Below are 14565 nucleotides of genomic sequence, written 5' to 3' on the forward strand. Positions count from 1 at the left end.
TTGAGTATTGTATTACAGACATTTAAATGGACCAGTTTCATGTCTGTCTTGTCCGTGTTTCCTCAGAAAATAATAGATTGACCAGAGCAAACAAAGCTTTTCAGCTCCAAGAGCGATCAGGTTTGATCATCAACAGCCCAAAAAGCGTTCACGTAAGCTGTGTTTACCTGACTCATTTGTTTCTTTCTTTAAAAAAAACTTTTTTTTTTGTCTAGTTCTTGTACTGTTCTGATTGTTGAGCAGCCTGTTTGGGTATATTTTATAAAAATATTCTAGGAATACCTTAAAAAATATCTTGTAAATGCTGTAATGTTAAAAATTTCACATGCTATGAACTGAGGAGGTACATGATCCTGGAGGGAAAAGGCTTTGTTTGCTCAAATACATTTGTTGATTCTCTGAGACATGAAATGTTTGAAAAAGAAAATTAGACACTGTTTAGTGCACAATAAGATATTTTCATAGCTTCATTTTAATATTAGATTTACATTTACTTTTACATTTTGGACAAATCCACACTCTATAATTGATCAAAATTCAGGATAAAATTCACCAATGTCAGGCTCACTTTGTTTTTGCGATGAAGAGGAGTTCAGATAACATACAACGCATCTCTGTGTGGAATGATTTAAGAATGAAAATGACCCAAATATGTTGGGTTTTTTTGACAGACCAACAAATAAATCAGCTTTGTATATTCACCTCTAAAGGCAGCATGATAAGAACATCACTGCATACTCATTTATAAGCCATGGATGGACACAGAAACATACAAATATCAGAGGATACTTTTTCAAACTGAGATAAAAAACATAAAGAAGTTCTCCCGCTTTCGCAAAAATATTAAACATGGTTAAACCTTCAGCTGTGCATTCATATCACAAATAGAGTCTACAACTGCAGTGAGTCACCCGAGTCTCACTGGATGAGCCAGAGTACCTGCAGTTCCTTGTAGGTCCCAGATTTTGTCATGCTCAAGCATATGTGGCACTCATTCGTTTCATAAATTTATATAATAGTCACAAAGATAGGCCAACCTGTATGTGAATACACAAATCAATCACAAAAATGTACAGCTCAGACCTGTACATGTACATCACCCTCTGGTGGTGATTACCTTGAACCAGAAAAAAAGAAAACCATATTAAAAAAAACAACAACACAGTAATATGAGATACTACAGTTTTCTGATACTTTCTCGTAATATGAACAGGAAGTTGAGGTTTTACAATAGGTTATTTAGATTATGATGTTCTGAGGGAGACTGTATGTTGGTGTTTAAAATCACTGAAGTGATGATGATGAAAACCACTGATGAGGACAATGTGTAGCACTAACTGCTGGCCTTTTCTTTCTGTTCTCACTATATTCTTAAAATCCGACTTGCTCCTGTATTATTATTTTTTTTTTCATTTTTATCTTGCACATTGATTGTTAGAAACCGGAAAAGTACACAAAAACAAATCTCTGAAAAGAGTTTTATTTCCACATTCTTCAGCACTGAGAAGAAATGGCAGCTGATGAGAAATCAGATCGTCATGGAAATCAGCAAAATCACCTGACATTTTAATGACAAACACACTAATCTTTACTCATAATTAATAATGTATGCTACACAACATACTAGACATGATTCACACCTTTTGAGTCACATTGATTCTGGCTTTTTCACTGCTGAACAGCTTTTTAAGATGATGTCTTAAAATTCAGATTAATTCAGTTATTACAACTTAAAGGTCCCATATTGTATAAATTCAGATTTCATTTCATTTTCAAGCGTAAAGCAGGTCTAGGTGCTGTATGAACACAGGGAAAGAGATATACACTCTGCCCACAAAGAAACGCACACAGCCCGTATTCAGCAACTGTGCTGTCTGTAAATTTGTGATGTCACAACCTTATGCTTTTGACATTCGTCTGCCCTCAGTATGGTTCACCAATGTGCACAAAAACACCAAGCGGTCATTGCGCTGAGGAGCCAGCAAGCAACAAGACCGAAGAAATCCTGTGGTTGGCCTGGGTGTCTGTCACTCAGAAAAGAGTCAACCAATCAGATGAGAGGGTCATTGATATCAATACATCTTAAAGACTCAGTCACAAAAGAGCCTGTCAGCTCCAGAGAGAAACTTGAGGGTGAGATGTTTTTGCTATATAAAATAAATTCTTATTAATATTAACCCTACAAATAAACAAAAAAAAGTTGAAAATATGGGACCTTTAAAGGAAAAGTTTCAGATTTGAGGAAATATGCCTTTTTGCCTTCATCTCAAAAGTAAGATTAGTAGATTGATATCACACTCATGATTTATCACTGTTAGCTTAGTTTAGTGTGAAGACTGGATACAGAAGCGAGTCCTTTTGTTCCCAAATGTAATAAAATCTGCCTACCAACACCTCTGAGGCTCACCAATTCTGATTTAATTAACAGTTAATACAAAAAACCCAAAATTCGAAAACTGTTTTACGGGGGTTATTGCTTTATTTACTGACTGCAACTGAAACTGGATTTGTTTCACTGAATCATCCGAGGTGGTTTGTGCCATATACAAAATATATATTTGCATTAGCTACTAATCAAGTGTAAAGACTGCACACAGGTAGGCAGTGGCGCTAACACCACCAGAGTGGGTACTGGGACAAATCCAATGTGCTTATTAGTAAGTTTTAGAGGTAGGCAGATTTTGTTATCATTTGGAAAAAGCGAGACTGGCTTCTTCGAGCTGCTATGCCAAGCTAGGCTGAACAGCTGCTCGCTTCTGTTTAGTGTACAAACGAGAGAGCGGTATTGATCTTCTCATCTAACTCTCGGCAAATACAAATAAACCCAAAAACTTTTCTTTAAACAGACATCATCTTAAATACAGTACGGTGTAAAACAATCAGGAGTTAGCACATTTTCAAATCAGAACACAATCTCAAGTATGAAATACAACTTGAAGCGTGAAACCACTTTGACGAAAGCTCCTCTCAACTTCAGTCTTTAAACCTTCAACAGGCGCTGATTCTTGTAACAACAAGCTGTCCCTATAAACAGCAGTGAAAATGTTTCTCCAGCTTGACTATGAAAGGCACAGTGAGAAATTTATTTAAACAGACAAGATACGAGCTCACCTTTTGCACAGTAAACACAGAGCAAGCCCTTTTGTTAAACTACCCCCTTCAATAAATTCAGTTTGGAGAAGTTAATGACAGAAGTTATCTCAACTTGTGGCTACTTGCCCTGCAGATAACACTGTCAAAACTATTCAAACCCCTAAGCAGCTCTTAAAAACCTCATTGACACCTGTGTGAATCACACCTTGAGCATAAACACTAAAGGTTATGAAAATTACCTGCTTGAGATAGCATCAACACCAAGTCACTCACAATGATTGATGAGGTGCGAGCTGGACTTCATTTGAACTCAAGTGCAATGAGATCGCATTAGTGCTTTGAAGCTAAATGATTTGAAAAACAATTATTGAATGTATTTATTTTGATTATTAATCAGTGTAAACAGGAAGTAGGTGGTAATGATGGTGTATTGACTGGTTTAGGGGGTGCTGAGGTTACTGTATTAGAACAAAGATAGTTAACACATTTCAACATGGACTTTTTTTTTTTCTTTAAATGACCAGAAAACCACATGTAACAATATTCTGAGAAATTACATGAACCACTTGCTGATTCCCGTACGAACACGTCGCCACTGCTTTAGAAAATGTTATACAATAAAATGTATTTTCAATGGTCACCTACTGTATGGCACTGGTAATGCGAGTTAACTGACAATCAAGAAAACAGCCATTATTTGTGTTATTTTCAACTTTCATAGTTTATCTCTCTCCATGAAGGCTAAAAAGTAAACATCGTACCTGAAATAATAAGACTGCTGATTCACAGAAGAACAGGTGATTAAATGCATTAAGCCCACCATGGAATACTATTTAAATTCCACACTTCACATATTGGTCCAATTTAGATCGATCGACAAAATCAGAATTCACCTATTATTGCAAAAATGTAAACCTCCCTCCAATGTATCATGGCAATATCTTTCCAAATACAGTAAACAATGTCAGCTACAAGTTGGCATTTTTGTAATAAGGAAAGGAAAAAAAAATACAAACTAGCAACTTTGATTCGGAGTTATTTCAAGTTTCTGTTGTGGAAACATTGATTAATAACTAAACAAATTCACATTATTGTTCCTATCAAATAACAAATCACTGAAGTGATTAGTCAATTAATTTGCTTAGACCATTTATATAAGAGATATTAAAGTGAATGTTTGGGGGTCTTAATTTGATGGTTCAAGAAAACAGGGTTCTGAAGAAATCACCTTAATAACTGGGATGTTTCTTTGACACAACATATTTTTTTCTCAATTATTGGCTTGATTATTTGACAGAGACTGCAAGAGTGATAGATAATGAAAATAATTATTGGTTTCTGTCTGACAAAACCATTGAATGAAAGCCTTTTTATCCCTGATTTAGAAATTAGTAATAGATTTTATATATATATGTTGTTTTGATAACTGATAAAAAAAATTGTAATTTTTTTTTAAAAGCAAAAATCCCAAACATTTGCTAGAAACAGCTTCTCAAATGACAGGATTTACTGCTTTTCTTTGTTTGAACAGAGAAAATCATTGTACACTGACTATTTTTGGGCTTTCAAATGTCGTCTGTACAACAAACAGAGGAGAAAAAAACTTGACATTTAAAGATGGTACAGTGGGATGTGGGAAACTGGGATAGTATTTTCCATTACTTTATCACATTTTAATGACTAAACATCAGAGAAGCCATAAAATGCCAATTATTATTTTTCAAAACAATAGATTATTTGGGACTCGGGTAGTGCTGAAACCAAATTCATTATAATAAAAAATATTGTATCTGCTTATCAGAAATTGATCATTTGTATTTAATCATCATATCCTCGTGATCAATGTTAAAAAAAAAAAAAAAGGTCAACTTCAGCTAAATGCCACAATACATCATCGTTTGAAGGCCTACACGCGTGTAAACCCAGAACACCTGACCCTCCTCAATCAGCTGAAAATATCAACCTGATGTGAGCGCTTAACAAAAAGGTGACAGCTTTAGTGGGCCTGTGCTTCCATTACTATTCCTACCAGACAGTCAGAAAAAAAAACCTATCTCAATGAAATGAAGGTTCAGCCAAATGAAACATTCTCTGAAATGGAACGTGACATTTTCATCGCTCAGAAATAACCTCAGGAGAACAGAACAATGCTACTTCTATTAACAAATATGGTAAAAGATCTGACATCACATCATTTTTCATTTTGACAAGTACCTGTAGCTTACATGGGCTACTGTTAGTATGTACACGTAGCAGCATAAAACCACCCTAACAGTGATTATCAGACTACAAGATCATCATTCTTACATCTCCCTCCGAAATGGCTGTCAATGTGGATGAGGTGGAATGTGCAGTTTGTATTATTTTAGTTTGTATTATCCTCATAAAGATGGATTATTTTTTAAACTTTGTCCCCCGACTGTTATCATTTTATACCTTTCTGTCCTACAGTTTTCTAAAAATCCTAATGGCACGTTTGATTTTATTTATTATACAGTTTTCAATTAAATTTTGGCACTTAAAATATACATACAGTCTTTCCTTTTTTTTTCTTTTTTTTAAATATAATTAAGCACAGTTATAACAGTAATACACCAGTGTCCAGTGATAATTTTGAGGTGAAACTTTGGTCTCCATATTACCAACTGGACTACAAAACGCTGGTCATCACATGGAAAACAAAATTAGTACAACTTTATTAAAAAAAAGAAAAAAAAAAGAACGAGTAAATAAATATGAAATAAATAAATAAATATCTGACTTAAGAAGATTGATAAATAGCCTCTCAAAAATCATCACGGCTTGACTTTACAACATACTTGATTACCCTTTAAACAGATCATTCACACCTGGTAACTGACAAATTATAGACTCAGCACGTTTTGTGTGAGGTTATAGCTTAATGCCACTATTTGAGGTTATCGATGTCTCCATCAAGAACATTTAAATAAACCCGATCTACACTGCTGACGAAGGATGTCCATTAAATATTTGGCCCCCTGTTTTAGGAAAAAGGACACAACCTGGAGCTCCAGCAGCGCAGGAGTAGTGGCAAAGAGCGTTTCAGTGGCCACGGGTCAAAAGTGCAACGTGACAAGCGTGAACCTCCTGCAGGTCTGGGATGATACCCAGGAGGTGTGATCGATGATGATATGCTACTTTTTCAACTGCTGCATGTTGGGAGTCAAAATCTCATTTGAATCCATGTGTGCTACTTTTACCATCGTTCAGTTTAGTACAATTCTCCCAATATCACAATCTGCTTGGTTCATTTAATCCCATTTTTCAACTCGGATTAGGACGAAATGATTTCTTAAATATGATAAAATACAATTCCATAGGATTGTGTGCAAAATGCTCTATAGGCATACAGTAACAAATAATGGTCTCTTTTACTAAGCCACAACATTAGACTTAAGTGCTTGTGATGAGGTATGAACATTGGCCAGCATCTGGGAGGAACCATTAACCTTCCTTTACGCCAACAACTTCTCTATGTCGTCTGAAATGAGGGTCAGATCTCTGACGCTCATAGTATTTAAGTAAAAAAAAAAAATTGCATGGATGTAAAGGAAGTTAATGATGGGAACAGTAACATTTGTGATTGTAGATGGTTTTGAGAATTAAAATTTGCGTATACAATATGGCCATGACTTCTTCCACTGAAAACAGAGCTGTCTGCTCTCTGTTTAGTCATAGCTCAGCGTAAAGTCACATATATACACATATATATATATATATATATATATATATATATATATATATATATATATATACATACATACATACATACACATATATATGAGACCTTAGGCTTACATATAAATATCCATATATCCAGCAAACAGTATTTGCAGTAAAAACTGCAGATTTCTCAAGAGCGCTTCACACCAAAAATCTGATAAATAACACAGAATAAAATGGCAAATTCTCCTCAGAGATTTCTCATTTTCTTTCATATGCACAGATAGGTTTCAGTGAGTTTCTAATTAGGTACCTGTACTGTATTAGTCAGCCCGACAGTTGAATGGATGGATGACAGTGAAGGGTCCAGTGTGCTAAGATGAGGATAAGCCTTCATCTGTCTTCATCGTTCCTCTTCAGTTTGAACACCGTTTACAGAGGCAGGTCTGTGCTGTTGTGGCGAGTCTTTCTGGAAGTCCCATCATCCCTGGGCAGAGCTTTCTGCAGGTTGGACATGGCAGCAGTCTTCTTTATGTCAATGACTGCGTAGCATTCACTGCGCCGCGGTGCCTGCGGACCACATTTTTTGGGTGGTGGGCGCTGGTGCTGTGGCTGGGTCTGGGCACCCCCACTGCTGAGGGCTTGGCAGGGAGGTTCTCCCTCCAGGTCCACCTGGATGTAATTCAGCTGCCGCGATGGAGGCATATGGCTGTGCTCACAGCCTCCAACCCCTGACCTCGATCGTCTGCGGAAATCAAAGCTAAATATTCCCCCCCCTCTGTCAGGCTGACACGGCTGTGGATGCGGCGGGCAGGCGTGTCGAAGCCGCGGAGGCTGGACCTGCTCTGTGTTGACATAGTTCTGCAGGGCATCTCTGTGGATGCCCCTGCTGTCCTGGTGGTACCCATTGGGTGTCCCAGGGCCTTCTGAGAACTCATATTCATCGAAGTCTTCCTCTTCTTCTTCATATTCCTCTTCATCCTGATCATCATCTTCCTCTTCCTGCTCATCATCCCGCTGCAGAGCTCTGTACTCCCACACCGGGGGCAGAGAGGGCAGGTTCTCGTAGTTAAGCAGAGCTGTCCGACGATGACCTCCACCCATGCCCCTCTCACAGCCGTAGCCCTGCGGGGGTAGGGATGACGGGCCGTGGGCGTGCAGGAGGGAGTGGGAGTGGCTGTCCCCAGTGCTGCTGCTGCTACTCGAACCCACAGACTGCGACACACTGCTGGGACTCAGACGCTGCTTCCGGCTGATCCGCAGGCCGTTGATGTTCTCGTAGGTGAGCTCGCCACTCTGGCAGCCGTCTGGGTGCTCGTGCCGATGCGCGTGGTGATGGAAATGGTGATAGGAGTGAGGGTTGCACAGGTGCATAGAGGGCTCATCTCCTTCCGTCTCCGAGCCTGCTGCACCCTCTACTGGCTGAAGGTTGTGAGGGTTGTGCCCATGCCGCTCTCTCTCTCGCTCCAGCAGATGGCGTTGTGCTGGAGTGGGGCCAAGCATGAATTTGACCTCCTGTGAGGACGGCTGCAAGAACACCTGAGGATCTTTATGTTCCTCCAGGGGACAGCACCGCATGTTGGACTGTGGATTTCCTTGGCCCCCGCCAGGCATGGCTCCCCTTGATGTTTCAGGGAAAGTGCTGGGCCGTACTTCAGGTAAAGCGTGCACACAGTGACGCATAGAGAGATCCCCCTCCATACTTACAGTATTCACATAGGTGTGGGTCTGTTAGAGGAAAACAGAAACAAGATCAAACTGTGACTTGGCACAGATAAGGTGAACTCTAAACTGCATGGATAGGTCTTACCTGGTCTTCCAAACCCATGAGGCTATGCCCATGTTCATCAACAAGAGAGGGTTGGGAGGAATCACCTCTGATTGGATAACCAGGGTACCCATTGGGGAAAGCCTGGACAGGAAATGCTGGAGCTGCAAACATTTATAATGATGAAAGTAAAGACATAGGCAAAGAGATAAGATAATAGATAAGATAAGATAATTCTCCCCAATGGGTCTTAAATCATTTCAACTAAATTATAATGTCACACTATATGACAAAATTCAGTTATTTTTCCTGTCACTACAGTGGAATACCATGTGTACAGAAAAACTTGGCGCAATTTTAGGTTCCCATTTTCTGTATTTTAATGAGCAAATGCAGCAATTACAGCCACAAGGATATGAAACCAAATACAAATTATTTTTTTTAAATGTATCCACACCAAAGCAACCCTTCTAAGACCAGGAGCAGTCCTGTCTGCAACCACTACCATCAACCAAGGCAACAAAATAATGCAGAATTACAGTAGGAAGAAATCCTGCCTGCCAGCGTGGACACTGTTGCCATGTCAAACACTTGACTTTCTAGCCACAGACAGTCAAATCTATTTTCAGAAGCATTTTGTTTGAAATGTATAAAAAAGGTTTACCCAGACGATATGTGGGTGTATTATGAAGGTGAAATGATGCAACTTTAATTACAAGGTCCTCCCCTTCTCTGACAAAATCGCTACATGGAAACAACGTTTTTCTGACTGCTCTATGTTTTAAAGTGCTGAATGAGAAAAGATGTCACTGCAATAGTGAATGTCTCTTCTTTGATTAAACCTGCAGTAAGGAGTTGTTGTTTTTTACCACTTGAGGGCAGTGGAAACTGTCAAGTTGATATGGTTAGCTTGTTAAGCAAACAGTTTCTTATTTGCAGCACTCCAGCAGTTGCAGAGTAACATCATTGTTTATTCGGAGTCATGCATCTGGCCACCTGATGAATACATGTCCGACAGGTGCTCTATTCATCTCTGTTTTGGTCTCCCCACACCCCTGAAGAACCCTTTTTTTGCAGTCAGCCGTAATAAGACAACCATCGGGAAAACAATAATAATCGAACAATTAAAACAGCACACCGAGTCATTCAAGTTATTTAAAGGACTAAAGGTAGCTGGGACAAATGAGACTAGTTGCCCTGCATGTTGTCACTTTGTACCTGTGGTCAAACAGAAGCAACTTAAACTAAACCAGATGCTGAATTAAAAAAACAACAACATTAAAAACAAATATAGGCTCTGACGATGTGTCAGATTTTAATACATTTAAACTAGGATTTATTTATACATGAGTACTATGTCTAAAAGACTGTCCCAAGTAATTTCTCAGTGTTATCATTGTCTCACAGTCCAGTCATAAACTTGTTAACCAACCTTCACTGGCTATCTGAAGTGGATGTCTTCAGGCTGACGTGCTAACTCTAAAGCTCCACCAGGTTTTACTTAAATACCTTTATATCGCTGACTCACTCTGACCTGTGTCTATTAATAACTTACACAATTCAGCCAAATTATTGCTGTATTGCTGCATACAAGTTTGACAATTAAACTCAAATCAAGTGTTTAATTGCGCAGACTCCTTTACTTTGTGTGTGTGTGTGTGTGTGTGTGTGTGTGTGTGTGTGTGTGTGTGTGTGTGTGTGTGTGTGTGTGTGTGTGTGTGTGTGTGTGTGTGTGTGTGTGTGTGTGTGTGTGTGACTCACTGTTGGGAGTCTGTGGTGTGCGAGACATTTCCATCTCTGGTGTGTGGCCACTGCGACTCATCATCATCGACTCCTCCACTACGTTGATGCTGTTACATTGCATCAGCTCCTGGAGCAGATTGAAGATTTCCTCCGCCCGGGAACATTTGAATGCAAAGATTCCTAAAGAAATGAGCAAAATGACTACATTGTCAGGGTGCAATCAACAACCAATAATGCAATCAAAATATCAAGTTAAAAAAAATAAAAAAAAAAAACACAGCTCATGAAAGGATAGATGGTTACATATGATTTGTAAATGCTGATAACGCATTACATTAATTAATTGTCAATTAAATGTAACTTTTAGTACTGAGTTTTCCATTTATATTTCACCAATTCTTTTTAAAAGGAACTGTTCTGTCTGGCTATTTTCTATTTTACATCTTTCGTTGCTTAAGTACATCCATTAAAACAAGTAAACCAGCAAATGTGTAACACAGTTATGACTAATATTTAAGCCAAGACCAGACTTCATGATAATATTTTCTTGGATGATTACAGCATCCAATTACAGTCACAGAGCCATAAATTCTTGCCTCAACTTGGCAAGATGCGTAACAGGTGACACCAGTCATAGCTCTTACACCATGTGATGCGTACACTGACTTTTATACACCTGACCATTACTTCAACCTTTTGAATCTGTCAATCTCTTCGTGTACACCCACTTAGCGCTCTGATTGGTCACCTGCAAAAAAACCTAATCATCATCATAGAAAATGTTGCCCACCCTGTCCAGTCTGACAGCGGCGGCCACTCTCAAAAGAAAACAGATTGGAGTCGTAGCCGTAGCGACGCAGGCAGAGATACGGCCACCGGATGGCGTCTCTCTTCCGTGTGTGAAGAATGAGCTCGGTCTGGGTGAGCTCCATGATCCCAGAGCCCAGCTCGTTGCCCTCATCGTCCACATTGGTGACCTAGTACAGGGAGAAACAACCCGGCATAAAGAGAGGAGGGTGTGAGTGCAGAGAACTGAAATACACTGGAAAATACATCAGTTCATTACAGCTGAATTGCACAGAAAACCAAACAGTATTAACGATGTTGTGTAAGTGATTACAAGCACAGAAATACAAGACGGAACTGAAGACATGTTGTATTTGAAATTATTTGGGGATGACTGACCTTAAATTTGGTGAGATGGTTGTCTCGGATGGGGTCTCTGTACAGACAGCTCCAACAGCTCCCCATAGCTTCAGCAGGCCAGCTGAAACCTGACATGGAGGATGCCAACACCGTCACCTACAGCTCTTACCAATGTCATTAACTTAAAGCAATATATGCAACACAGACAAAATAAGACTGAAAGTGTGTACTTCACACTCAAACTTCTTACTCAGTCCAGGCCATCAGTGTAAAGGGATATACGTCTCAATCCCAGGATCTTCTACTGGGCATCGGCATCACAAGCCAGGTAGTTTTAAGGACTGACATCTTCAAGAGAAGATTAAGGCTCTCCCCCCTGAAACCACGAGAGACATTCAGGGTTAGGCAGAGGACGTGTTTCATTCCACAAACCTCGCATGCAACCAGGAGTCAAAGTCATTTTAGCAACAACAACAAAAAAGCATGCATCCTGAACAAAGGATGTAAGAATCTGAACCTGTTGCATATCATTCTTCCTCTTCCTCTTCCACTTATTTCCTGTCATCTCTCTACTAAACACAGAGAAGATAAATGTAAAACATCAAAAAACATTTACACATTTAAAACAAAAAATAAATAAAGTTTAACTTTACAGCCAATGCTTATCATCATCATCAAAAAAAACTAAGGAACCGCTCCTTAGGTTTTTTTGTTCTTATCAAAACTGTGCAACAATAAATATGAAGATTTTTTTTTTTTAAGTTTGTAATTAAGCTGTAGATTATTTGAACAGAAGAGTAAATATCATAAATAGCAGATTAAGACTGTGAGATGTAGTCAAAAGTAGTAATGCAACGATCCAATACACCACATCAGTAGCAGGGTCGGTACAGACTTTACAGCCATGACATTTATTCTAACGATCCAGGCTCTTTGTGAAATTTATTTGGGATTTTATTTATTAGTGTTATTTTAGCATAGTGGGAGTCAGTGTTTAGTATAACAACAAACCTTACAATACCTATAAAAAAAAAAAAAGAACTTAATTGGCAACCAGATTTAGAATTTAGGAAATAAAAGAGTGCCAGCATTGCATCAGTACTCCGTATCAAATACACTTACAGAGGAGGTTGAGGGAAGATTGATTAGAGCACCCTTACAATGGATACAAACTTTGAAAAGCTAGTGAGTGGACCTATGAGTGCCGTATCTTCTATTTTCAGTTAGGTGAACACAGACAAAACCCAATACAACAAAATATTGTAAGAGCATAATAGTAATCAAACTAGTGCAGTGACTTCCAAGTAAAGTTACTGATGGAAATTACAACCTTGAATAAAAAAGTCAAAACATTCCAGCTGTGCCTCTTCAGACCAGAAGTGAAAACCACGCTGGATTATGTTATTAAAACAGACAAAACAATCTTACAAATCTGCGAGGAAATGCTGCACTGAGGAGACAACACTATCTCCTGGTTTCTTGCGATCACCCTGTGATTTCTGCTCAGTTTCTGCTCGTCACACAGCCTGCAAGCAGATTTCCCCCGTCAACACCGACGCATTGTGTGCGCTCTAACCTGGGCCTCCACATCTGACTGGAGACACCGGGCTGGACTCGTCCGCCACACCAAGCCACAGTTACCTTCAAATCAATGCGAACGGGATAAAGAGCTAAGCTACGGTACACGCTTATCAAACTGACTCGACTTGGGCTTCCCCCTCCCTCTGAGCTATTCACATCTGAAAAATCACAGCCTTTTGCTCAATTAGCCAAGCCGACGCAAGAGCCCCTGAAACAAGCCGACAGCGAGGCTCCGTCTGCCCCCGTCAATGTGCACAGATCTGAGCCACAGCACATGCAAACCACGAAACCAGCCCACTGACACCAAACGCACAACGACACGGTTCAATGACCATCTGTTCTTGTCGTACAATAGCGTGAGCACATAGCAGTCAACGGACAAGTGGAGGACGACAGCGATGGTTTGCTACTCACATGTCTGGCACGGAATTTATATATATATTTATTTATATATATATATATATATATATATATATATATATATACATATACATATATATATATATATTTTTATATATTTATATATATATATATATATATATTAGCCCTAACGCGAAATGAGCATTGAGACTGCGGTTAGTTATCGGCGGCTGCTGCTGCTGCTGGAAACGGAATGTGGCACTTGCACGGCAGAGACGCGGATAAAAGATGCAGTGAAAAATGTTGTTATTTTTTTTTTTTTTTTTTTTCCCCTCCTATTACGCCCCCCTACTGCAGCACGGGCCTCTGCCTGTATGACATTTCCCAAGCAGCTGGGGTGAGAGTTCACAGCCAGACAACGAGGCTGAGAGGAGCGACAAGAAGGTAAGAAACGCTGGAGGACCACAGAGGGAAGGTGTGTCTTGCCTGGCAGACGGAGAGGAGGGGCAAAAAAACCACATCTTTGAACTCTGTGGGGGGGGGGGGGGGACCACCTTCACCCGGACATCATCAAAACCCCTTTAGTGTTAGGTGAGTTCTTTTAATATTTGTAATGCTTTGCTTCCCTGTTTGTTGTGTGTGGAGTTTTTAAACTGATAAACTATTTATTTACTTTTCCCATTAAGAACAGCCACTTAATAATGTTCATCAAAAACTTACAAAAGTTGTTTTTTGGGTTTTTTTTGGTTGCAAGTGTGAGAAATGTTCATTCAAAACCGCCTGTGCCTTGCATTAAAAAGACACCAAAAATAATACAAGTCCATTTGAATTCGAATGAGTGAAGTAGTTTGCAAACCTGTTGGAGGTGTCGAGCTCGCGCTCATCACAGCACTTTTCAGAATAGAAACGCTCCTTCACGAGGATGGTTTTCTGCTCGTTGATATTATTCTGTGCGCTCATACATGGATGCGCCCGGTTTTTATGCACATGGGTTTTGAGACTAATCTAATACCAGTGTTGACATTGTTGTTTGGTACCTACGTGCACTTACATTATCATCCACACAACATTTGTATATACAGTATGAATATGCACCGAATCAGACTGATACATTCCCCAAAGCTAATTGTACAATAGAGTACTTGATGTTGTTGGTGCTTTTTTTTTTTTTTTTTTAAATTGTTTGGTTT

The 14565-nt window shown here is 39.3% G+C and overlaps 1 protein-coding gene across 2 annotated transcripts; it reads right to left on the reverse strand.

Moving 5' to 3' along the window:
• Positions 1 to 5767: 5767 nt before the first annotated feature.
• frs3 (fibroblast growth factor receptor substrate 3) lies at positions 5768 to 13430 on the reverse strand. Of its 2 annotated transcripts, XM_069690641.1 has the most exons (8): positions 13011 to 13430; positions 11952 to 12006; positions 11685 to 11810; positions 11474 to 11562; positions 11079 to 11265; positions 10307 to 10468; positions 8588 to 8709; positions 5768 to 8505 (listed from the first exon to the last, which is right to left on the reverse strand). In XM_069690641.1, exons 4-8 carry the CDS (start codon positions 11537 to 11539, stop codon positions 7210 to 7212), a joined length of 1833 nt encoding a protein of 610 aa, XP_069546742.1. In that variant the 5' UTR covers positions 11540 to 11562; positions 11685 to 11810; positions 11952 to 12006; positions 13011 to 13430; the 3' UTR covers positions 5768 to 7209. The 2 variants fall into 2 exon arrangements, with proteins under 2 accessions (XP_069546742.1, XP_069546741.1); XM_069690640.1 differs by having other exon boundaries at positions 11952 to 13430.
• Between the last annotated feature and the right edge of the window lie 1135 nt (positions 13431 to 14565).

This window comes from Brachyistius frenatus, unplaced genomic scaffold (assembly GCF_029030835.1).
Source record: "Brachyistius frenatus isolate BFR_SWC_R1_liver_20210118 unplaced genomic scaffold, ASM2903083v1 Contig_10, whole genome shotgun sequence".
NCBI lineage: Eukaryota > Metazoa > Chordata > Actinopteri > Embiotocidae > Brachyistius > Brachyistius frenatus.